Source organism: Sminthopsis crassicaudata, chromosome 2 (assembly GCF_048593235.1).
Source record: "Sminthopsis crassicaudata isolate SCR6 chromosome 2, ASM4859323v1, whole genome shotgun sequence".
Classification (NCBI taxonomy): domain Eukaryota; kingdom Metazoa; phylum Chordata; class Mammalia; order Dasyuromorphia; family Dasyuridae; genus Sminthopsis; species Sminthopsis crassicaudata.
The window spans coordinates 519,384,801-519,409,217 of NC_133618.1; the positions used below are offsets into that span (position 1 = coordinate 519,384,801).

Here is a 24,417-nt window from a genome sequence, read left to right on the forward strand (position 1 = left end):
CTTTCTGAAATCATCCTGTTTGTCATTTCTTACAGAACAATATTCCATAACATTCAATACCATAATTTATTCAGCTACTCTCCAATTGATGGCCATCCACTCAGTTTCCAGTTTCTGACCATTACAAAGAGGGCTGCCACAAACATTCTTGCACATACAAGCTCCTTTCCCTTCTTTAAGATCTCTTTGTGATATAAGCCCAGTAGTAACACTGCTAGATCAAAGGATGTACACAGTTGGATAACTTTTTGAGCATAGATCCAAATCATTCTCCAGAATGGCTGGATGTATTCACAGATTCCACGCAACAATGTATCAGTGTCCCTGTTTTCCACCACATCCCCTCCAACATTGTGTATTATTTTTCCCTGTCATTCTAGCCAATCTCACTGCTGTGTAGTGGTATCTCAGAGTTCTTATTTTGCATTTCTCTAATTAATAATGACTTGGAGCATCTTTTCATATGGCTAGAAATAGTTTCAATTTCTTCATCTGAGAATTCTGTTCATATCCTTTAACCATTTATCAATTAGAGAGAATTGCTTGATTTCTTATAGAATCAATTCTCTATATATTGAGGCACAATAGAGTCTGCTCCAGCCTTTTAGAGCTCTATGTATCTTTACTCTTATGTATCACTCAGCCTTAAATGTGAAAGCAATCTTAAAATGGGAGATGTACAAGTACTTTTAGCAGGGAATTGCTGCCCAAGTGCCCTGACACATAGATTGCACTAACAGTAATACTATATAAATATGAAATATTATAATTAAATTGGCTATCTATGGCCAGATGTGAACACACACTCATTTTTTTTGTGTGTGTGTGCATATGTACCTGTACTTTGTATCTGTGTGTGTATGTGTATATATATATATATATGTGTGTGTGTGTGTGTGTGGTGTTGTGTGTGTTTGTGTATATATATCTACAGATATAGAAATGTATGTTGTATGTGTGCTATGAGTACATATTAAGATAGAATGGATAAAATAAAAAAGTTGTTAACTAGAAATTGGAACCAGGAAAGAAGTATGGTGGCTGCCAAAGATGCCAGAAATGTGCAAATTATTTGAAATAATTTAAAATTAATGTATTGACTTAAAGCTACATATTTTACCCACGTTTTTACATCTTTAAAATATTTTAAAATGCATAGCATCCTTTTGCTGCAATTGCATTTTAGACAATTATAGTTCATAAAATTTTGACACATTGAGTTCATAAAATTACACTTTTATTACAGCAGATATTAAGCATACCTTTTACAAACAATCACTTTTTCCAAGCTTACCCACTTTATTTTAATCTAAGATTAGTGGGTTTGTTTTTTTTTGTTTGTTTTTTTAGGGAGCTCCCAAGTTATCGAAAGCAAGCTTATCTCCAAGTCTTAGATAAAAGTCCATAAACTTTTGTGATGTGACTTGATGTAAGGTTATATTGCCATCTCCCACCTCCAATTGGGAATTCCTGCATTTCTGCAGCAATTTTTCCTTAGGATATATCAACACATTCATCCTCTTAATTAGGACAAAACTTCTAGACCCAATGGAAGCAAAAAAAAAAAAAAAAAAGTTGCAGAGAATTTCTAGATGGATTTCTTATATAGTGTGATGAAGATGCCCAGGATCTTATAGGTTCACCTGGATTTCTTCTGATTGACTTGAATGAAAAAGTGAATTTTCATCAAAGTGAGTAAAAAATTTACCTTTTCCAATACTATACTTGGTATTCGGTCTTTGCATTATGTTGATTATGAGGCTTTTCGTCATAATAACAATTGCCATCAGTTTAAACTGGCCTTCCCTCTCGTTTTTTTCCAGCTTCAAGAAGCGTAAGCTGTATGATAGAGGAAGGAATAATTATCTCTCCACCTTCTGATGGTCTTGGCTTATCTTCTGGTGAATTTTGAACAAGCTGGATTACAACAGTTATCTGGACATTGATTTCCACGTTTTACTTCACATTTTTTTGTGCATCGGTGACCGATTTTATTTTTTTTGGTATTCGAAAGTTCTTGGTATTGTTTGACTTTCTTACAGCAGCAGCCACAACAGCAGCCACAACAACAGCCTGCAGGTCTAGCATTAACAGGCGGTGTATTACATTCTTTAGGAGTTCCTGTTCTTGTATTCTTCTTTCTGGTAGAAGATATCCTTAAAAACACAAAATATAAAATGTGTGGGAGGTATAACAACAATCTAAATTGACAAAAAATAACAGCTTGGGGAAACCAACTAGATTTAGTTTTAGAATATGCTAGATATGACTAAAAGAAGATTTTAATGAACTGGCTAAGATAGATTTAATTTCTATAAAGTTAGGCTGGATAGAATAGCCTATTAGCTGAGCTTGGTACTTGATGTGCCATTAATATTGATGGAGAAAGGTATTTACAGAGCAATTCTACTAATATTTATACAAAAATTTGTTTTAAAAAATCTGAGCAATGATACTATAACAATATATTACAAAATTTATTCAAAATGCACAAGTTGAATATATACCAGAGGTATGAAGATGGTTCAACATTAGGGAATCAATTAGCATAATTAACAACTTAGACAACAAACCCACTTTGTTATATTCTTAATTTCAGGGAAAGCCTTTGACAAAATATATTTATATTATTGGGAGTGGAGATAGTAGGAGGTGGCTACTAGACAAGAACGGGCACTATATTAAGTGCTGTTTTACAAATATTGTTTCACTTGATTCTCATAACAGCTCTGGGAGATGAGAACTATATATTATCCTCATTTTATAGATGAGGAAACTGAAGTAAAATAGAGATTAGGTAATTTGCTCAGTGTCTAAAGCTGGATTTTAATTCAGATCTTCCTGACTCCAGGTCCAGCACACTAACCCCTGCATTATCTGAGTAGGCATGGAAAGACCCTTCTTTAATATGATTTTTAAAAAGATTTCCAAAACAAGGAATTATCAAAAATGCAGAAACCTTGCAAGTTCTCCCAAACAAGTTCAAGAGTAAAGCAAGAATGAAGAAAGTAGAAATGCCATTCCAAGCAATAAAATAAGAGGGAGCAATTAAGAGGGAGCAATGAAAGGTACAAAAGTCAGCAAGGAGGAGAATAAAAAAATATGCCCCTTTGCAGAAGACAATAATTCACTCAGATAACCCTAGAGAATTACTAAAGAAACTAATTGAGATGGTTGTAAGCTTCAGCAAAGTAGTGAGATACAAAATAGATGCACAAAAAATCATCAATTATTTCTGGACAAGTCTTCAAAAAAATGTGAAAGTGTAAAAATAACTATGAAATTATAACATTTTGGGGAACTAGTCTATCAAGATACACTTACAACTGACAGAGCTACAAAGATGAAACACACCAACATATTAAAATGTTACTTATTATCAAAATGGAATTATGCCAGAAATGTGGTGAGATGGTTCAATATTAGAAAAAATTATTAGAAAAAATTAACACATATAACTATACAAGTAACCAAAAAAGGCCAAAAGATGATTATATATCAATAGGTAGAGAAAAGGATTTAACCAAAATAAAACATTATGTTAAAAAACAAATACAAAAGAATGCAAAATACTTTCCTTAATATAATCTAGAACATGTAATTAAAATAAAAACCCAATACTGAAAGCTTTTCTAAGTAGTACAGGGATAAATTATGTTTCTCTCATTATACCAGCAAATGGAGGCAAAAAATGTCCTGTTACAGACCATATAATGACCTATTTAGAAAACACAAAAACAAAGATAATTGAAATGGTCATTAATTTCAGTACTATAGCAAAATGCAAAATAAATCCATAAAATAACCAGTGTGTATAGAATTTCAGATGAAAAGAAAAAATTCCAATCAAAATAACTTAAAATAGATTAAAAATGATGATGATTTTAAAATCCTCTATAGAAATAAGGCAATAATAAAATAATTAGAGGCATTTTTGTTCATCTTTGAGCCATAGGATTATTAAAAATGATGATACTTCCTAATTTATAAATTTCATGCTATAGCAAATTACCAAAGGATTACTTTAAAGAACTAGATAAAAGAAGGACTTCATCTGGAAGCAAAAATTTTCTATAATTTCAAGGGAAAAATAAGAAAAATTGGAAACAAAGGGAATCTAGTAATAGACTATTAGATCTAGTCTAAATGGTATAAAACTAACCACCAAAAGTATTTAGTATTAAAAAAAAAAAAACAACTAAATCAGGGGAACAGACTAGTTAAGGAAAACCCCAAAGCAGCTTGTTTTATCTCTCAATTCAGGAACTCAAACTCAAACTTATGGTAGAACATTTCCTCATCTGATAAGAATTGCTAAATACATTTGAATTGAATATAACCTAAATATAAAAGGTCATATCATAAAAAGAATTTAGAGAAGGGAAGAAGATTCCTTTCCAGAAGCTCTGGCTAGTACAAGAACTCACAACCAGAGGAGGGATTAAGGGATTCACACAAACACAAAAAAAAAAAAAAAAAAAAAAAAAAAAAAAAAACCTAAGTTTACTTATGCAAATCTTAAAATGAAAAGTTGTTAAATGGAACATTATTTACATCAAAAATTTTAGTTAAAATTCTGATGTTCAAAATATAATGGGACCTAATGCAAATATGTAGCAGAATTTGTTTTGTTTTTGCAAAACCATATGTAATAACTATGGATGAGAGGTTGCTGATAGGAGTTGCAAGGTGAGAGCAATAACTCCACTTAATGGTTAAGAGCCTACTAAAGAGGCCAAGAAAAGTCTTTTGCAGAAGATAGAATTTGGCCTGAATCTTAAAGGAAGACACATTCTAGATGTAGAGGAAAAGCATTTTAGATATAAGAAAAAGTGGGAAAACAACATAGGGAGATTGTCCTGTGTGAACAACAACAAATAAATTACTATGGTTGGGTTTATTATAAAGTATTTAAAAGGAGTAATGAAGTAAAGAAAATCATAAAGATAAAAAGCCAGATACAGAAGAGCTATGAATGCTGAATAGAAGTATCTGGTTTAAGTAGTTTTTTTCACAGTCACGTTTGAGTCTTTGTGATACCATTTGGGGTTTGGGTTTGCATTTCTCCAGTTTGTTTACAGAAAACTAAGATAAACAAGGTTAAGTGACTTGGCCAGGGTCACACAGCTAGAAAGTGTCTGAAACAAGATTGAACTCAGATTTGAAATGTCTTCCTGACTCCAAACCCAGCATTCTATTCTTTGTGAATAGAACAATGAATAATACAACCTAAAGGTAATAGGGGAGCCACTAAATTATCGAGTGAGCAGAATACAACATGCTTAGATCTATGCCTTAAGAAAATCAATTTGCAAACTATTGATGATGAATTGGTAAGGAGAGATAAGGTAGGGGAATCTGTTAAGAGATTTTTGCATTAGTCCAAATATGACTTGAGGATGACCTTAACTAGCATGGTGACTTTGTGAATGGAAAGTGAGAGGTTCCAGATGTCATGGAAGCAGAAATGACACGATTCTACATTTGAAAACATAAGATGAGTGAGAGGGATAACACAAGTTGCATATCCAGATAATTAAAAAGATGATAGTTCTCTCTGAAATAACAGGGAGGGAGGGAAGAGGAAGAGAAGGGGAAAAAAAGGAGGAGGAGAAGAGAGGGAGGGAGGAGGAGGAAGGAAGGGAAAATCTACTGAAGAAAATGAAAAATAGTAGGATCAAGGGAATGTAGTGGGATTGACTGAGTGAAGAAAAGGGTCACCTCTTCTTTAGAGACTAAAATAAAGGAACAGATAGAGGATAAGGTCAGGGAGGATGTAAGATGAGAAGTAAAGAGGCAAGAAGAAGCTCTTGGCAATAAGTTCACTTTTTCCCTCAAACTATAAATTAAACACAGAAAGGAAGTAGTCAGAAAAGGGATGGGAGGCTTGAAGAGAACAAAATATTGGAACAACAATTGTGATGAATACCACAGAGCATCAATTAGGAATAAGTAGAAGGATTGCTTTTCTACCAAGAGGATCCAGTTAAAATATAGATTTTTAGTGGACCCAGTAAAATAGGACCTAAAGTAGGTGAAATAGTCAAGCAGGGAGAGCTTCCTTAGATCTATTTTTTCCAACCTATATACTCTATCAATATAGCAATAATCATTGCAATAAATATTCTCAAAATATTTCTATTCCATGTTATGGCCAGTTAAGAAAGGGAGTAGTGTGGAAAGGAGAAAAATTAAGGAAGAGAAAGGAAGGGTAACATAGAAGGCCTTATTTGTCTGTGTACCCCAAAGCAGTCAGGAGTTGGATTGTTCTGTATAGAGGATAGCTAATAGTCTTGGTGGATAGGAAAAGAGTTTATAAAGAATAAGAAATTAAGACTAGAAAGGAGAGCCAAGTTATGAAGAATCAAATGCCAGGTTGAGGATTTTTTATTTTTATCCTAGAAGCAATAGGGAGCCACCAAAGACATTTAAGTAGAGGATGGCATATCAGATGTAAAGAACAAAGGAATGGCATATTTTTGATGTTGTAAGATGATTACTTGAAGAGGAGACTAGAAAGCATGGAGAAAGTTTAGAAGTGATCTAGAACAGTTGCAAAAAGGGATTAATCTAGGCTGGTAGCTTTGTGAGTAAAATCTTTAAGGACTATGCTAGAGATTATTGTGGAAGGAGGCTCAGTAGAATAACTGATTAGAAGCAGGAAGATGGCATTGTAAACTTGGGTGACTAGAAGGATGTTGTCTTTAGCACAAATGGGAAGGTTGAAGAAGGAATGAGTTTTGAGTCTATAATTGAATCTGGACTTTTAAAAAACAATGAATTAAGCTGCTGATCTAACAATTATCACACCATCAGTTAATATTATGAACAGTATCATCATGTGTATCAAGGAAGCCAAGGTTTACTTAGCAATGCATGCTCATGTTTCCAGATTGGGAATAAGTATTATAGCAGTGTAACTGAAGGTACACAGCTGGCATTTTTGCAATATATTATAGTTTATTGTCTGATTTATTGAAAAGAAAATAAACTATCAGAATGTAATTAGCACAGATTCACTTCATTTGCTACCTTTCACCAGCAGTGATAGTTTTGACAGCTTTACTCTTATAGATAATCAATATTTTTCCATTAAAAATCTATTTTTATTATCAATGTTCACAAATGCACTACTGTCTATTTGTTATCTTACTGATCAAACGTGATAAAAGTATCAGAGGGAAAACAATAGCTGAAAACTGTGAGCACATCATCTTTTTTGGTCATTAAATTATCCCTCCTCCTATAGATTGGGTGCCTACACAAAAAAGCTAGCATGTCTTTATTGATCTATAAGCCTACTTTAGGCCTGGGAGGCTGACAAGGTTGGGGAACCCCTTCCATACATTAGCCTCCATATTGTCAAGCCAGTTTGCAGTGACCTGATTTGCTTAAAACTTCCTTCTCTAGAGAAATCTTTACATCTGTATCTAGGGCATTTAATGATACCATGTCACTTACATTTGACAACAATATGTATTGACCAAGAGAATTAGGAGGCACAGTGGCTACTGAGTCATATTTGGAATCAGGAAGACTTATCTTTGTGAATTCAAATCTGGCCTTAGAACATTTACTTAGCTGTGTGGTCCTGGCTAAATCATTTAATTTTATCTATCATTAAACCTTCATTTGTAAAATGAAGTGGAGAAGTTAATGGCACACTACTCCAGTACCTTTAGCAGTAAAACCCCAAATGAGGTCACAAAGAGTGAGATAGCACCAAATAATATGTTCTGATCACTCCATTTTATTCAAGAAATGAGAAATTCAACCATCCTAACAGTCTCACCTAAGCCAAATAAAATTATTTTCCAAATAGGCACAATGAAGACCCTAATTGCCTTCTATTTCTTAGCCTAGGTTTGGTGTCTTAAATGAAGAGGTTTGATCCAGAAAATTATTTTCCTTTTTTTTTTTTTCCTTTTCTCCCTCTCTCTCCCCCCCCCCCCACTTCCCCTTCATATTGGCAGTCAAAGAAACCCATTGCATAATGGATGGAAGGGTTGATATAGTGTGTCAAAAAGATCTGATTTCAAAATTCTCAAGATGTTCATTAGCTGTGTGATCCTGAGCATATTACTTAATCTTTCTGTACTTCAATTTCCTAGTCTATAATGAGAAAATGAGAGGGTTGGATTTTATGTCCCTTGATATCTTTTCCAATTCTAAATCTCTAAACTTATGAGAAAATGAGGTTAGTGACTTTGCACAGCCCTCCCTCACTTAAACCTAGTTAAATGCATATCATGGTATTTCCTCCTTGACTTAGTAGTTCTCTCTCCAAGAAGAACAGACAAACATCGCCACCAATATCCTTATAGTTCAGGTAAATCCCTAAAATCTACTAAAAATTATACACATCATTAGATCTGTTGGTAAAAGAAATTTTAATGCAAATAAAGTTACAGAGTCTTGGCTTGTACAAAATACAACAGTTGTCTACATAACCCATTTAGAAAAGAAGAAATTTATTAGATGTAGACAGACTGAAGAGAGGGGCTGTTAGGTGGAATAACAAATAAAATTCCAGACCTGGAGTTAAGAAGTCCCAAGTTCAAATCCAGCCTCAGACACTTAAGCTATGTGATCCTTGATAAGCCACTTAATTCTGTTTACCTAAGTTCTCTCATCTGTAAAATGAGCTGGAGAAGGGAATGGCAAACCACTCTAGTAAATCATGAAGTCAATCCAGTAAAACATGAAGAGTCAAACAAAAATGTAAAAGACATTGAATAATAACAAAAAGACAAAAAATCATTTGGTAGACTTATGTAAAAAACAAATCATTAGTCATAAAGAGATTAAAATTATTGACCTAACCAGCAAGCCTAATATACTAAGTCAAATATTGTAATCGTTCCTAAACATCAATAATTATCATTGGAACTCTGTGATCTTGAGCAAATATCTTAAATTTTCTGTGATTTGGTTTCCTAACATGTAAAACAAGAGAATTGGACCAAAGATCTCTATAGACTACTTCTAACTCTTAATATTTTATGATTCATTGCAATAAATTGAGTCCTGCCATTACTCAAAATTCTAAGAATTTGGATTCCAATGATTCTGCATCTCCAAGTGTGATAGTCACCAGAACTTATTCAAACCAAAGCCCTTTTACATAGTAATAATAACTAGCATTATTAAATGCCTACTATGTGCCAGTCACTATGTGAACACTTTACAATGATTTCATTTGATCCTTACAACACTTTTGGGGGGGAGGAGATAGAGTGTTATTATTCCCATTTTACAGTTGAAACTGGAGTTGACACTGCAAATAAAAAAGTCAAGCTAGGCTTGAATTTGGGGTTTTCTGACTCCAGGCTCAGAACTATATGTACTGGATGCCTTATTCTTGTGATTACTCAACAGGAATGAAACCACAGGTCTGATCATAGGAAAAATGTACTTGATTGCATTCTGTGAATGAAAAGGACCAGAGAAAGTTTTGAGATAAATGGTATTTAAAAAAAAAAAAGATACATTTAAATCATGACAACTAGAATTAGAAATTATTATCCACATTTTACAACTGTGACTTTCTCAAATAAGTGTCTGAGACATATATCTGAAACTTGGGTCTTCTTGACTCCAAGTCGCATACTCTGCCCCTTGGGCCACCTAGCTATATGGATATGTCCTCATTCCTCTTAGATGTGAGCAAATCAGGATTTCATCCTTTGATTATTTATGCTGGTAGATGGGTGAGAAGAAAGGTTGAGATACACAGAATCTTTGGGGGCAAACTAACCAAACCAAATAGTTTACTCCCTTTATGTAAGCAGAGATGTTAAGGTGGTTGATTAATTATCTTCTTATAATGCACATATGGTGACAGAGAAAAAAATAAAATCCTTATGATTCCTCCAGATCTAGATATGCTCCTCCCCATTTAAGAACTTCCTTTGTATTTCAAATGTGTTTATAAACATTTTTTTTTTTCCATCAGTAAAGATATCATCATCTTTAGCATCCGTGAGCGGCTTCATTTTTGTTTTTCTATCCTCAGTGTCTGGCACATATATAAGCACTTAATAAAACCTTTATAACTTAAAGAGAACTGAGTTAGAGAAGAAAGATACCACTATAATCACTATATTTTGTAAAATCAGAGTTGAGGGCAGTGATGGTGGAATCTAATTAAATTCAATATGATACAAACATCTGGCAGGGAAATCATATTTTAATGTAAATGCTCATAGCACATGATATATGGAATATCTCCCAAAGATTTTCTCTCAGGCCTTTCATGAGAAATATTTATCACCTTTGTCAGACATATAGGATTCTAGATTTTAGAAAGGGATGAAACCAAAATTTAGGTTTTCCAGACCTATGGATAATTTATATTGATAGCACTTGGCAACATGCAAGATACATAATATTTGTCTAATCAAAGCATGTATTCAGCGCCTACTATCTTGCCAAGCTTTGTGTTAAGTCTGAGAATGCAAAGAAAAGGTAAAAGACATTCCCAGATCTCAAGAAAAACAATTTAGCAAATTGTGTACAAAAAAGATAAAATTAGAGATAACTGAGGAAGAAACTAAAATTTTAAAAGGATCAGGAAAAACTTATATTAGTTATAAGTTTAGCTGGGACTCTGAAGACAGGGAAGTAAGAACGCAGGGATAACAAGAGAAGAAAATTCCATAATGGGGAATAGAAAACATAGGGAATCTGATGATGGAGTGTATTAAGGGAGAAAGAGCAGTGTCATTGTATGCCAGAGTACATGGGAGTGGGATCAGGATAAAGCAAGCATAAGAAAACTGGAAACGTAGGGCTTTGCTTTAAATGCCAATGGAATGTGAGAGAGATGATATAAGAATTGCCAGACTACCTGAAAGTTATGATAAAAAAATCTGATACATTATTAATAAAAGCTATCAAGGCAAATTGCCCTCAAATTTTAGAACCAGCATTCAAAGTCCAAAGAAAAAAGTTCTACCATTCAATACCTGAAAGAGGTACAAGAACTTATAGGAATCTCATAGTCAAGTTTTAAGACTCTCAAGTTAAGAAGAAAATATTACAAGCAACAACAACAAAAAAAAATCTAACATTTTAATGTATTGTAAAATCTATCCAGAGGGGTATAGAAGTCTTCTGAATTTGTGATGAAAAAACAGGGAGGCAAAAGGGGGAAGGATTTTTAGAAGGATATATAGATTTAGATTAGGAAGATGGTGGGAAAAGAGACTCAGGTGAGTAAAAGGAGGAATGTGGGTAAGAAGAGAAGAGAAGGTAACAATAATAGGATAAAAAGATAATCTCAGAAGGAATATAGTAAGTAAAAATAAAGAGAAATTCACAAATAGTACTTATGAGTTTGAATGGTCAATGGAATGAAGTCATCTTTAAAATGGAAACAGCAGAATGGATTACAAATGAGAATTCAACAATATTTGGGTAATGAGAAATATAAAGTTAAAATGGAGGATTGGAGTAGAATTTTTATGCTTCAGTTGAGGCAAAAAAGATAGGGGTAAACAATTAGATCTCAGACAAAGTTATGGCTAAAATAGATTCAATTTTTAAAGGAGGTAAACAGGATAACTGCATTTTGATAAAAGGTATTATAGATAAACATCAATACTGAAAGTATATGAATCAAATATACATGTACATATTTTTTTTTCCTTTTTCTGAGGCTGGGGTTAAGTGACTAGCCTAGGGTCACACAGCTAGGAAGTGTTAAGTGTCTGAGACCAGATTTGAACTCAGGTCCTCCTGAATTCAGGGCTGGTGCTCTATCCACTGCTCCACCTAGCTACCCCTACATGTACATTTTTAAAAGAAAAGTTAAATGCATTGAAAGTGGAGATAGATAGTTGTATTATAATTTTGGGAGAGTTTAATCTCTTAGAACTAGATAAATTTAATCAAAAAAATGTCAAAGAAGTGAAAAATTTTTGCTGGAGAGAATTGAATGAAAATAGAAAACATTTTTTTCTCAGTGGTTCATGATAGTTTTACAGAGATTAACCATATAACTAGTACATAAAAATTGTATGGTTAAGAGCAAAAAGAACATTAAAAATACATTTTTGTGATCACAAAGCATTAAAATTATATTTAATAAGGATCACACAGATTAAAAACTAATTAGAAATAATTAAGCAGTTTAATTGAAAGAATTAATGCACTAAAACAAATTAGAGAAACTATCAATAATTTCATTAAAAAGATTGACAACAATCAGACAACATATCAGTCTAATACAGCAAAAGCAATGATCAGAGGAAAATTTATAACAAAATGCTTAAAGCATCAATAAAAATTTTAAAAAGCAGATTAATGAAGTGTGAAATTAAAAAAAAAAAGCTAAAAATTCCCAATTAAACCCTAAGTTGGAAATTCTATTGGAAATTCTAAAAATTAAAGGTAAAATAAATAAAATTGAGCCTTTTGTGACACAAAGATGGTTTTAATATCTAAACCAGGAAGAGCTAAAACAGAGAAAGAAAATTATAGACCAATTTTACTAATGAATGCAAAAATTTTGTACAAATGAGATTATATAGCACTATTTCATAAGGATTATACACTATGACCAGGTGAGATTTATACCAGGAGCTCAGGGTTGATTTAATATTAGGAAAACCATATCCTTGGCCCATATCAATAAGAAAATCAAGATATCAATCTTAATAGATGCTGAAAAACCTTTCGACTAAACATAGCACCCATTGCTATCAAAAACACCAGAGAACATAGGAATAAAGGGAATATTCCTTAAAATGATAAGCAGTATCAATCTAAAACTATCAGCAAGCATTTTTATCTGTGATGGGGATAAGCTAGAAGCCTTACCAATAAGATCAGGGCTAAAGCAAAAATACCTATTGTCACCACTTTATTCAATATTAGAAATATTAGCTTTAGCAATAAGAGGAGAAAAAGAAATTAAGGATTAGACTAGGCAGTGAGGAATCAAAACTACTATTTGTAGATGACATCATCTTATACTTAGAACCCCAGAGCACCAATAAAAATTTTTCTTGAAATGATTAACAATTTTAGCAAAATTGCAAGATATAGGATATACCCACAAAAATCAGCATTTCTTTGTATGACCAACAAAACCCAGCAGTAAGAGATGAAAAGAGAAACTTCATGTAAAATAACTTGAAACAATATAAAATATAATATAAAATATAAAATACTTACAAGTCTACCTGCTGCCAAGACAAACTCTAGAACTATGTAAACACAATTATAAAATACTTTTCTCACAAATAAAGTCAGATTTGAACAAAGAATTTCTCCACTAATTAAGTGATCCAATTAGACAAGAAAATAGGCCAGAGGTACAAAAAATATTGGCAAACTTTCCATATCATTGAGTCACCTTTGCCACATTGACAACAAGTAAAACAAGGGTTGAGGGCCTTAGTTAACTTCCTACAATTAAGCAAGTAAATTGAGAATCTGCAGCTCACAGATTTGGGGCCTGATATGTAAAATTTTGATATGATTCTATCAAATTGATTAATTCTCATTGAGATAGGGGTAGGAACTAAATAAATCAGTCTAGACCAACATCTAATATACTAAATGTATACTAAACAAATATTTAGTACACAGTATACTAAAATAAGGTCAAACTAGGTACATGATTTATTCATAAAGGGAATCATAAGCAAATTAGAAGAGCAAGCAATAGTCAAACCTATGGAAAGGGGGTGTGGAAATCATAATCAAAAGAGTATTACAAAATATAAAGTGGATTTTGATTATATTAAATTTAAAAAGCTTTAGTACAAAAACCAATGCAATCAAGATTAGAAGGAAAACAGAAAGATGGAAAACAATCTTTACAGTAAATGTCTCTGATAATGGCCTCATTTCTCAAATATATGAGAACAAAGTCAAATTTATAAGAATACAAACCATTCCCAAATTGCTAAATAATCAAAGATATGAAGAGTCAGTTTTCAGATGATGAAATCAAATCTATCTAGATATAGTTCAAAATCACTTGGTTAAAGAAATGCAAATTAAAACAACTATGATGCCACTTCAACCTATCAGATTAGTCAATATAATAAAAGAGAAGTGTGATAAATTTTGGATAAATAATGTGGGGAAAATTGGACCTAATGCTTTATTAGTGGAATTGAACTGACCAATTCTAGAGAGCAATTTACAACTACCTCTAAAGGGCAACTAAACTGTTCATACTCTTTGACCTAGCAATAACATTATACTAGGTCTGAATCCCAAAGAGATCATTAAAAATCTACATGTACAAAATATTTATAACAGTCCTTTTAGTGGTGATAAAATATTGAAAATTGAGTAGATGTCCATCAATTGGACGATGACTAAACAAGCTGAAGACTATTTTGAAAGAAATGATGAACAGGCAGATTTCAGAAAAACCTGTAAAGACTTAAATTGATGAAAAGTGAAATGAGTAGAACCAGGAAAACATGGTACATATTATCACAGCAAGATTGTGTGGTGATAAACTATGGTCAACTCAGCTCTTCTCAGCCACACAAATAATCCTAGACAAGTACAAAACACTCATAAAGGAAGATGCTATTCATAACCAGGTAAAGAACTGATGCAGCACTTGGAATACATTTCAAAACATTTTTTTTCACTTACTTTTAAAACTCTTTTTCGTGTGTTTTTTACTTTTAAAACTCTTTCTCGTGTGTGTTTTTTTTCCTTTTGAGTTGTTTCTTCTTTTACAACTGTGACTAATATAGAAATATGTTTTAGATGATGGTACATGTATAAATTATACCAAATTGCCTACCATCTTCAGAAGAGGGAAGGGGAGGGAGGGAGAGAGGGAAGGAGAAAAGTCTAAAACTCAAAATCTTGTAAAAATGAATGCTAAAATTTTTCTTAACATGTAACTTGGAGAAAATTTTTTAAAAACATTAAAAATAAATAAATTATAAATAATATATATATCATATAATAAAATAATAAAAGTAGGGTTTGGTTTCATAAAAACACAATTAGTTGCCAACAAATTTAGTAGTTTGAGTAAAATGGAACAATATTTACAAAAATAAAAACTATCAATATTAGAAGAGAAAATAGAATTTCTAAATAGATTTTAGAAAAATAAATTGAGAGGCAGCTGTGGTCAGTAGATGATAAAGCACCAATCCTGATGTTGAGAACAAGTTCAAATCCCACCCCTGATAGTTGACACTTATTAACCATGTAATACTGGGGGGGGGGGGGGGGGGAAGCCACTTAATCCCAAGTTGCCTTGAGAAAAAAAAGAAAAGAAAAATTTGAGTGGGCCATAAATGAGCTTCCTAAGGAAAAAGAACCAGGACCAGATGGATTTACAAATGAATTTTATAAAAAATTTAAAGATCAAATGTCCCAATAATAAGGAAAATATTCAATATTGAGAAAAAACTAAAAAAAAAAAAAAAAATTCAAGAAAAACAAGAGTTAACCAATTAGGAAAGAATATACAAAGTCTCAAAAATGGAAATAACTCTCTGAAAATTAGAATTGGGCAAGGGGAAGCCAGTGAGGAAAAGATTGAATTTTGAGGGAAAATTTTTAAAATTCAAGAAAAACAAAATTATGAAAAAAGTTAACTAATTACAAAAGGAGATACAAAATCTCAAAAATAACTCTTTGAAAATTAGAATTAGGCAAGGGGAAGCTAGTGAAGCTGTAAGAGACCAAGAAATAAAAAACAGATTATAAAGAATAAAAAAGTAGAACAGAATGTGCAACATCTTAGAAGAAAAATAGGGGCACTTAGGTAGGTGCAGTGGGTAGAATACCAGCCCTGAATCAGAAGGACTTGAATTCAAATTTGGCCTCAGACACTTAACACTTATGCACACATAAGCTGTGACACCCTGGACAAATCACTTATCCCCAAATTGCCTTAGCAAAAAACAAAAACAAAACAAAACAAAAAGAAAAACAAAACAGATCTGGTCAACAGATCAAAAAAAGAAAATGTAAGAAAATAATTAGACTGCCTGAGAGTTGTGACCAGAAAAAGAACCTTCACACAACAATGCAAGAAATAATCCAAAAAAAAAAAATTATCCTGAAGTGATAGAACATGAGGGGAAATAGAAATAGGAAAAAAAATAATTGATCACTACCCTCAAACAAGAAAACACATAGGAAATGTGTTTGTGGAAAATTTGTGGAAAACACATAGGAATATTGCCAAATTTTGAAATGCCCAGATCAAAGAGAAAAATTCTTAAGAAACAAGAAAAAAACAATTTGAATATGCTGAAGCTACAATTAGAATTTTACAGGACTTAACAGTCACAAGACCTCTCAGGTACTGGAATCATATCTACTGACAATCAAAATAATTAGGTCAAAAACATATCTAGCAAAATTATCTATGATGATATTGAATAAGAAAAACCAAACATTCAATGAACTTGCTGATTTTTAGAACTTTACCAACCAAATTCTAACTTAACAGAAAAGTTAACATGTAAGAGCCAATATCAAAGATTAATTTCAAGGAACAGAACATAGACAAATTGCTTATGATTTTTAATATGGGAAATGCGTACCATATGTTTCAGATTGACATCAACAATAGGATAGCTCAAAAGAAAGACTAGGGCAGAGTTAAAGTAAAAACAGTAATCGTTAAACAAATAAGGTACAGAGGAAGAATAGACACGAGACATTAGAGAAGGGAGCAGGGCTCAGTTTTGAAAACCTACTCACATTGGGAATAAGTAAAACAGACAATACTACATACCATGAAGGATATAGCACCTTCCAAAATCTATAAAAAAATAAGGAGGGAGGGATGGGCAGATAGGAAAGCAAAGAGTGAATGAAGAAAAGGGAGGAAGATCTATGAGTGGGGATAGGTGATATAATAACAAGTCAACTTAAGGAGCAGAATTAAAGGAGAGTCAGCAGGGATAGGAAAGATATGTGTGTTTTTAGCTGGGGGGGGAATAGTAGGGAATAGCTGTGTGTGTGAGTATGTATGTGTATGTATATATCTAAATATATATAAATATATCCTTTTCTTAACTATAGAGTCTGCTTGGGGTATGAAAGGATGAAAGGATGAAAGGATGGGTATGAAAGGAAGGAAAAAGAATAAAGAAAAAAGGTGTGCAGCAGAAAACAAAACAACAATTTACAAGATAGCAAAGAAAAGATGGACACTCATAAAAATAATTTATATGTACTAAAAAATTAAAGAGAAAATATAAAAAGTAAAATATTTAAAATATTAAAAGAAAAAAATCAAGTGATACCAATGTTAAATTGTTTATTTAGAATAATAGGCAAAGAAGGGATCCTACCAAACTCCTTTGAAGAAACAAATACACTGCTAAACCAGAAAAAGTAAAAAGAAAATAAACCCAATTTCATTGATATGAATGCAAAAATCTTAATAAAAATATTTAAGAGTAATAATTCATTTTGGGCCCCTACTCTATTTTTCCAATCAGTATCAATCAATTTGATAGAATCATGTCAGAGTTCTTTATAAAAGGCCCCAAAACTGTGAGCTGTAAATTCCAAGTTCACTTGCTTAACCAAAGGAAGTTAACTAAAGGCTTTCCACCCTGACCAAGCCCAGCTTGGCAAAGATGACAAGTTATATGTAAAATCCCCAAAAATATTTTTGCACTTCCAGGACAATCACTTGTCCAAAAACAGTGATGACACCATCTGTCTTGTGACCATTTAGGTCACTGACTATGATGGCTTTTACCATTTCCTCCTGCCAAATTAGGAGAAGCCTCTTCATCTTATGCAGAGATATTCCTTGCTTCACTCTGTTGACAGTGTGCTTATTCAGTGGAATTGTTCTACATTTGGTATAACTGTTCTGTAATAACTGGATATCTAGCCCTATAAAAATAGGGCCTTGGAAGGAGGAGATATCGCAGATCATGAGGAAAATCTGAGATCTACTTCACTGAAGGGAAATATAGACCCTTTAATAAAATGCCATCTACACCTCAGTCTGTCATTATAGATAGGATAATTTTAATCTTCACATTGGTGGGTGACCTAGACAAGGACAATGATGAGTTTAGTATCTCTTTTGGCTGCTCCCTGCAAGAGAATTAAAAAAATAAAATAAAAGGAAATGCACTCCTGGTTAGATTTTCGCTGATGGCTCTCCTATGACCACCAGCCCTGGGAGGTTGGACTCCCTGTCTGTACCCTAATTTTCTGAGCCTGAGGTAAGTTCTCTTCTAGATGGGCAAGTCTTAATTTACCTGAAATTCATTTTCCACTAAGAAGGATCCTCCCAATCTCCTCCCCACACAAATGGGCTAAGAGGGACAATTTGAATTTGTAATTAATCTATCTAAATTTATAAGCTCTGGAACACTCAAATTATATTTTTGTAAAAAGTATCTGGTGATAATTTAAAATTTTAAAACAATAAACGAGAATTTTCTTAAGTATCTGGTGATAATTTAAAATTTTAAAACCATAAACGAGAGTTTTCTTTTTTCCCTCAATTTTTTTTTCTTTCTTTTTTTTTTTTTTTCACTTTGTTAAGATTCATCAGTGGAATTGCTAGTTGTTCATTTTTAATCAGCTAGCAGGGGTAAAAAAATAAAATAAAAACTTCCTGCTGCTTAAAATAGTTTGCCTTTAAATTCTTTTAATAAGGATTAATTAAAATCATTTTTATCATCAGTAAAAAAAATCTCTTAAATTGGCTTTGGGGAAATTTTCAATGCCTCATCTTATGATCAATCAATCAATTCCTTGATGGATAAGTTGTACAGGAGAGATTCCCCAACTCCAGTGTTCTGACACCACCTTGAGAAAGCAATAATTTGGGGTACAATTGACAGCCTTAAGGGAGATATTCCCCACCACAACAGTGATTTGTCAAAGCAAGTGACCAGCCTGGGAGCAATCCCATCCTCTTCTGACCTACGAAGGCTCATTTTAGTTTTACAGAGATGAGGAAAGGAAAAGGTTATTTTCATCACTTATATTTACTTAGGATTAAATTAATTATTAACAATCAGAGCTAAATTTTCAGGAAGTTTTAAAGGAGAGTAGGTATAAATTTTGAGCTTTAGGCCTTAAGTTAAGCAGCGTTAGGATTTTAGAAGTTAAGCACAAAAGTTAAAAATTGAAGTACTGGAGAATTTGTCAAAACAAATTCCTGATTATATTATAGTGTTAGCTATAAGAAAGATGCCCATATGTAGGCAGGTATTGGCCAGATAGGAAATTGTGTCCCCACACAATCTCCAGCACCTTCAGCTGAAAACTTTTCAAAGAAATGGTTCTTTGGGAATTGTCCAATTCTCTCAGGAGAAGTTTCTAAAAGCAGTGTCATTTCTGGTCAGGGGATGTCTGCAGGAGAAATGGGGTTAGGCATAATAATGGGAACAATGAATGCACCCTACAGGATCTCAATTAGGATAGGGGTGGACTCACTATTGGAATATAAATTCTATACTTAATAGAGAAGAGAGCTGAGATATTGATCAATATCTTCTAAAGAAAAACTAAGTAGTAGTTGAGGATTGCTTTAATGTTTTATCTTGTTATATGTTCTCTATGTGTCTGTTTTGTAAATGATGAAATTGAGTTTAGGAATGGTGGGTTCTTTACTTCAGGTAGAAAGGAACTTTATATAATCAGTAAAATATTTAAGAGAATGGGAAATGTGTTTTGTCTAAGCTATTTGTACTTTTTGCTAAAGCATCGCTTAACAGGTGTTTTACCTAAACCCTTTTCTTTTGAGGTAATCAACCAAAAGAAACAGGGTATTAAAAAGTAATAAACCTTCAAAAAAAAAAGGCTTAAAAGGACAAATTTATCTTTTTTTCTCTATTTTCAACACTGGTCATGTTGAAAATTGATAGGAAAAACAGATACAGAATTTAAATGAAAAGTAAGATATCCTTCCCTCCCCCTAAAAAAAATTGAAAACCAAATTTGTGAATAATCAAATTTCTTTCATTTCTAATTTATAATTTGAATGATTTTATAAAAATAATTAAATACTGAAACTAAACTGTAGAGTTTAATGAAAACAGCAACAAAAAATTTACAAATCAATTATTCTTTCAAGGGATCTTTTAAAATGACTAGGGATTTGATTTAAAAAGCTTAAGTTTGCATTTTAAGAACTATCTTTTTAGTCATGCCATGTTTAGAAGAAATTCAGTGAAAGAGGAATTCAGAGAATTATTAAAATAGTAGGAAATATATTGAAAATATTGTGAGCTTAATTCCACAACTCATAATTTTAAAAGAAAACATTTCATTTGCTAAGGCTACAGAAATTTCAAATTTCAGTATGCTAATCTCTAAATTTGAAGTTTTAAGGTATCAATATGTGAACATTAATTTTAATTTTAGTATAGAATAAATGTGTATTTAAAAACTACCTGCTGTTAGGATGTTTATCATAGGAAGGAATATTTAAGAAAAATTTAGCCCATCTTCAGAAAAGAATCAAAGTGGGTAGAATTGGAGTTCATTTAACTTTCTGTTGTTTACTGCTTTTAAGCAAAGCCATCCTGAAAGCACCAAGCAAGCCCTGTTTGAGACTCTGATTGAAGGCAAATACCAAAGTGCTCCCAGAAAAAACAAGCAAAAAACTTGTTTTAAAATCATAAAGCAACTGCAGATAGGTGAAATTCAATGATACCACTGTAATTTAAATCAATTGTTCAGGTAAATTAGAAACATTAAAACTTGTGTTGAAATTAATTGGTTACTGAATAAAAGAGTTCATAATTACATAATAAACTCATAAAGAATTATTGAAAACTTGAGGAATATGTATAATAGATATAGAAATAAGTTGTATAACTAATAGTGTTTAGGTTAGAAAAGATCAAATTAAATTGGGCATGTACCCTAAACCCTAAGAGCACACCCCAAACTTAAAAAAAAAAATGAGCAAAATAGCAAAAAAAAAAAAGCTATACTAAAAATAGCTTTTATGGAGACAGGGAAGAACAGACCTCAAACTCTGAGGACACTAAAAGAAAAATATCTCCAGATGAGGCCTCAAAGTGTAATTTAAGTTTGGTTTCCTTCTTACAAGGCTCTCTTGGAAATATTCAAAAAAGGATCTTAAAAGAGAATTAGAAGAAAAATAGGGAAACACAGAAAAATGGAAAAGTAAACAGAAAATGTATGAAGAAAATCACTTCTTTAGAAATAGTTTTAGTGAAATGGAAAAAGAAAACTTCAAAAACAGAATTTATGAAATGGAAAAAAAATCCAGTGAACAAAGTTCAATTGGCCAAATGCAAAAGGAGATAAAAAAGCTAATTGAAAAAAATTCACCAAAAATTTGAATTGAACAAATGGAAGTGAATGACTCAATGAGACATCAAGAATAAGAACAAAGTGAAATCCCCAAAATGAAAAAAAAAGAAGAAAAATGTAAAATATCTCATCAGAAAAACAACTCCCTGGAAAAAAAGATTCAGGAGAGATAATCAAAGAATTATTGGACTACCTGAAAACCATGACAGGGAAAAAAAAAGTCTACCCAACATTTTTAAAGAAATCATTACAGAAAAGAAATGGATTAAAAGTTACATTATTCCTGAGTCCTTCGAAAAATTATAATCTCTATCACAGTTTTCCAGTAGTGCAATTCCCATTACATTCCTGTGCTCATAGTTGGGGCTTTGGTTGAATCCCTAGGGCATTGCCAAAATAGCTGGATGAATATATAAAAGAGGTTAATTTTGAGGAAATAGATGATCATTTAAGATTTTAGCTAGCTAAATATATGACACCTTGTAGTGAGGAATTTGTTATGAATAAGTTGTCTTTGAGTCTATTTGCCTATCACTTATTTAAAAAACAAAACAACAAAAAAAAAACTGTAATTGTAACAAAGATTACCTTAAAGATATTTGTATGAACAGTGTATTTGTAACTATTAAAGTATAGGAAAGGTTAAAACATTAAGCAGGAAAAAAATAGCGGTATTGCATAAGGAAATAAGAAAAGTTAAGAATGCAGGGGTGGTAAAGAAAGTTGTGATTTGTTTTCATTGAAAATGTGAATTTAGAAGTTTGAAAGTAAAATTGGTTTGGGAATTTTGAAAAAAAAAATTCAGAGGGGAAATAGAATCCCACTGAAATAGAAAAGATTTAAGAATATTCTTAAACAATACCTCTGATAACATTCATGCATGTGTTGCGTCTCCAATCAATATAAGATTTCAAAATATATTTTATAAAATCATATCAATGGATTGAGAAAAGATTACTTCTGTGCTCTGGTTTCAATAGTTAGACTAAGGGATTTGTAATTTAGAAAATTTAAAGGAATTGGTTAATGTCTTTGGGCAACTCAAAGAAAGAAGAATTAGTAATGAAAAGTTGGGAGTGTCATGAATTTTTAAAATATAAGCCAATTAAAATAATGAAATCTTGTGCAAAATGAAGTTTTGTCATTGCCACTAGTTATTATAAATCAAAATTGACTGGGTTGGAGTTAACACAATGGCAGTAAATTAAAAGAATCCAGTCAGTCCTCATATGTGCAAAGGAAAAAATAAATATTAATACCTATCTCTCTCCTAGGGTTGTTGAAACAGACAATTATGAATTGCTTAACACTGTGCCCTGGGCTTATGGCTTGTGTAAAGAATAAAGGCCATACTATTCAGACCTTGCGGAAATTCAACTAAGCAAAATACTGTCATCCCATTTATACCTTTTCTAAGTGGCATAGAATATTAACAAAATTGGGGAAATATGGGCTAAACATATTAAAGTATTACTAAAAATGAACTTAAGCAATTTTCAAGGGATAGAAAAAGCCTGGCAAGTGGTGGGTACTGCATACACTATTATGATTAGCATGAAAATGCCAATGGGTATAAGATAAATAATTTCCTATGAATTGATAAATTTAAAAGGTTTTTAACTAAATTATTCTATCATCTATTTGGTGATATTTTAAATGCAAGAAGGGTAAAAGCTACTTCTTTTCAATTTGAATACTATTACATTATAAATATTATCCTTACATGATTATCGGAGTACATTTTTTAAAAAACTTAGAATAATAAATGACTTACTGTTGGGAGAAAAGCATGGCAAAATCCTCTTAGGACATCTTTTGTCTGTGAGGTTCCTTGGGAAGATCCCCACTGACAGGGTATTATGAAATTACAGCACTGCCATTTGAGGAACTCAAGCCTCATCTCCCACCCATAGTGGAGAAATACTTTTGAATAATAAAATGGTATCATTTGAGATCACTTAGAAACTCATTTTTAATACCAATATTGAACCAACTGTTCACAGTGTATGAATTTAATAGTGAGGTAAAAGAAACAGTAGTACAATGCTAATCAGGTACCTTGGATATGAGAGATTGAGGAAGATAAGGCACTCCCTTCCCAGAACTTCCATTACCAGCAATACTTTTTTTAGTTTATAAAGAGGTGTTATCTTATTACATTATAGGATAAAAGATTTAATTAAGCAAGAGTAAGTTACTTCTGACAATTGCCCCAGTGTCAACTCTCTTAATAGCCACTTGTTCAATCTGTGGAGCTTTTAATCAGCTTTCAAGTACATTGGCTGTCTGACTAGCTTTTGCCTCTATTATTATTTATTGTGCTCAAATCAGCCCTTGACAAAGGTTGAACTTTATTCTAAAACCATAGCTCCCTTATATTATAGCCTTCCCCAAGGAAGTTATGTCCAGATATGACCTGCTTAACTACATGGACTCTTGAGGGAATCTCATCTCAGTCTTATCCCAAATCTATTCTAGAAAGAGTATAATATTCTCCCTTTGGCTTTATCTGCAAACTAAAGGCAGAGGATGATAAGTTTTTTTAAAAAGTTCTAAATAAAAGTTTAAGGCTACTATGAGAAAAACAATAATTATCTAGCCCTAAATTATAATTAGTAAATTTTGCTGTTTGAGGAAGTGTCTCTCAGGACTTTGATTTCCTTATCTTCTTATCCTGAATCCAGGTACATATACCTTGTTCTTGATCCTAAATAGGGCTATGGGGAAAGACAGGAGAATGATCTGGCTACGGTAAAGGTAGGCTTGCTTGATCTATTCCCATATCTCAGTAAATAAGAAAATTTCCCAACCGGTTAATTCTTGTCATATAATTGGCTGCTTATGATTCATAACTGAAATCAAACAGAACTAATGCTAATGTCCTTGCCTTTTTTTTTTTTTTTCACATAGCAAATTTCATTGATAAGGACAAGCATAAAAAAGTTAAGAAAAAAAGATGAACCCTATTGATGGCTAGTTATATATGATAGAATAGTGAGGGATCACTTAGAATTGTCATTTGAATTACAAATAATAGAGACCATGAAGTCTTACAATTGATGGGCTATTTAATTTATAAAATACCATCTATAGTATTCTTTCATTATGATATTATAATTAGTTGGAGATGTAGCAATAAAAAAA

The 24,417-nt window shown here is 32.2% G+C and overlaps 1 protein-coding gene across 5 annotated transcripts in view; it reads right to left on the minus strand.

Annotated features, from left to right (window-relative positions):
- Positions 1–1,220: 1,220 nt before the first annotated feature.
- Positions 1,221–24,417, minus strand: part of LOC141557963 (uncharacterized) — a 63,262-nt gene continuing 40,065 nt past the window's right edge. For 4 of the 5 annotated variants that reach the window (XM_074294418.1, XM_074294421.1, XM_074294417.1 and 1 more), the window contains 2 exons: positions 14,626–14,720; positions 1,221–2,156 (listed from right to left, as the gene is read on the minus strand). In XM_074294418.1, coding sequence (XP_074150519.1) covers positions 1,957–2,156; positions 14,626–14,720 — 295 coding nt within the window. In that variant the 3' untranslated portion in view covers positions 1,221–1,956. The remainder of the gene's footprint in view (positions 2,157–14,625; positions 14,721–24,417) is intronic. The other variant, XM_074294419.1, reaches the window with a different exon arrangement.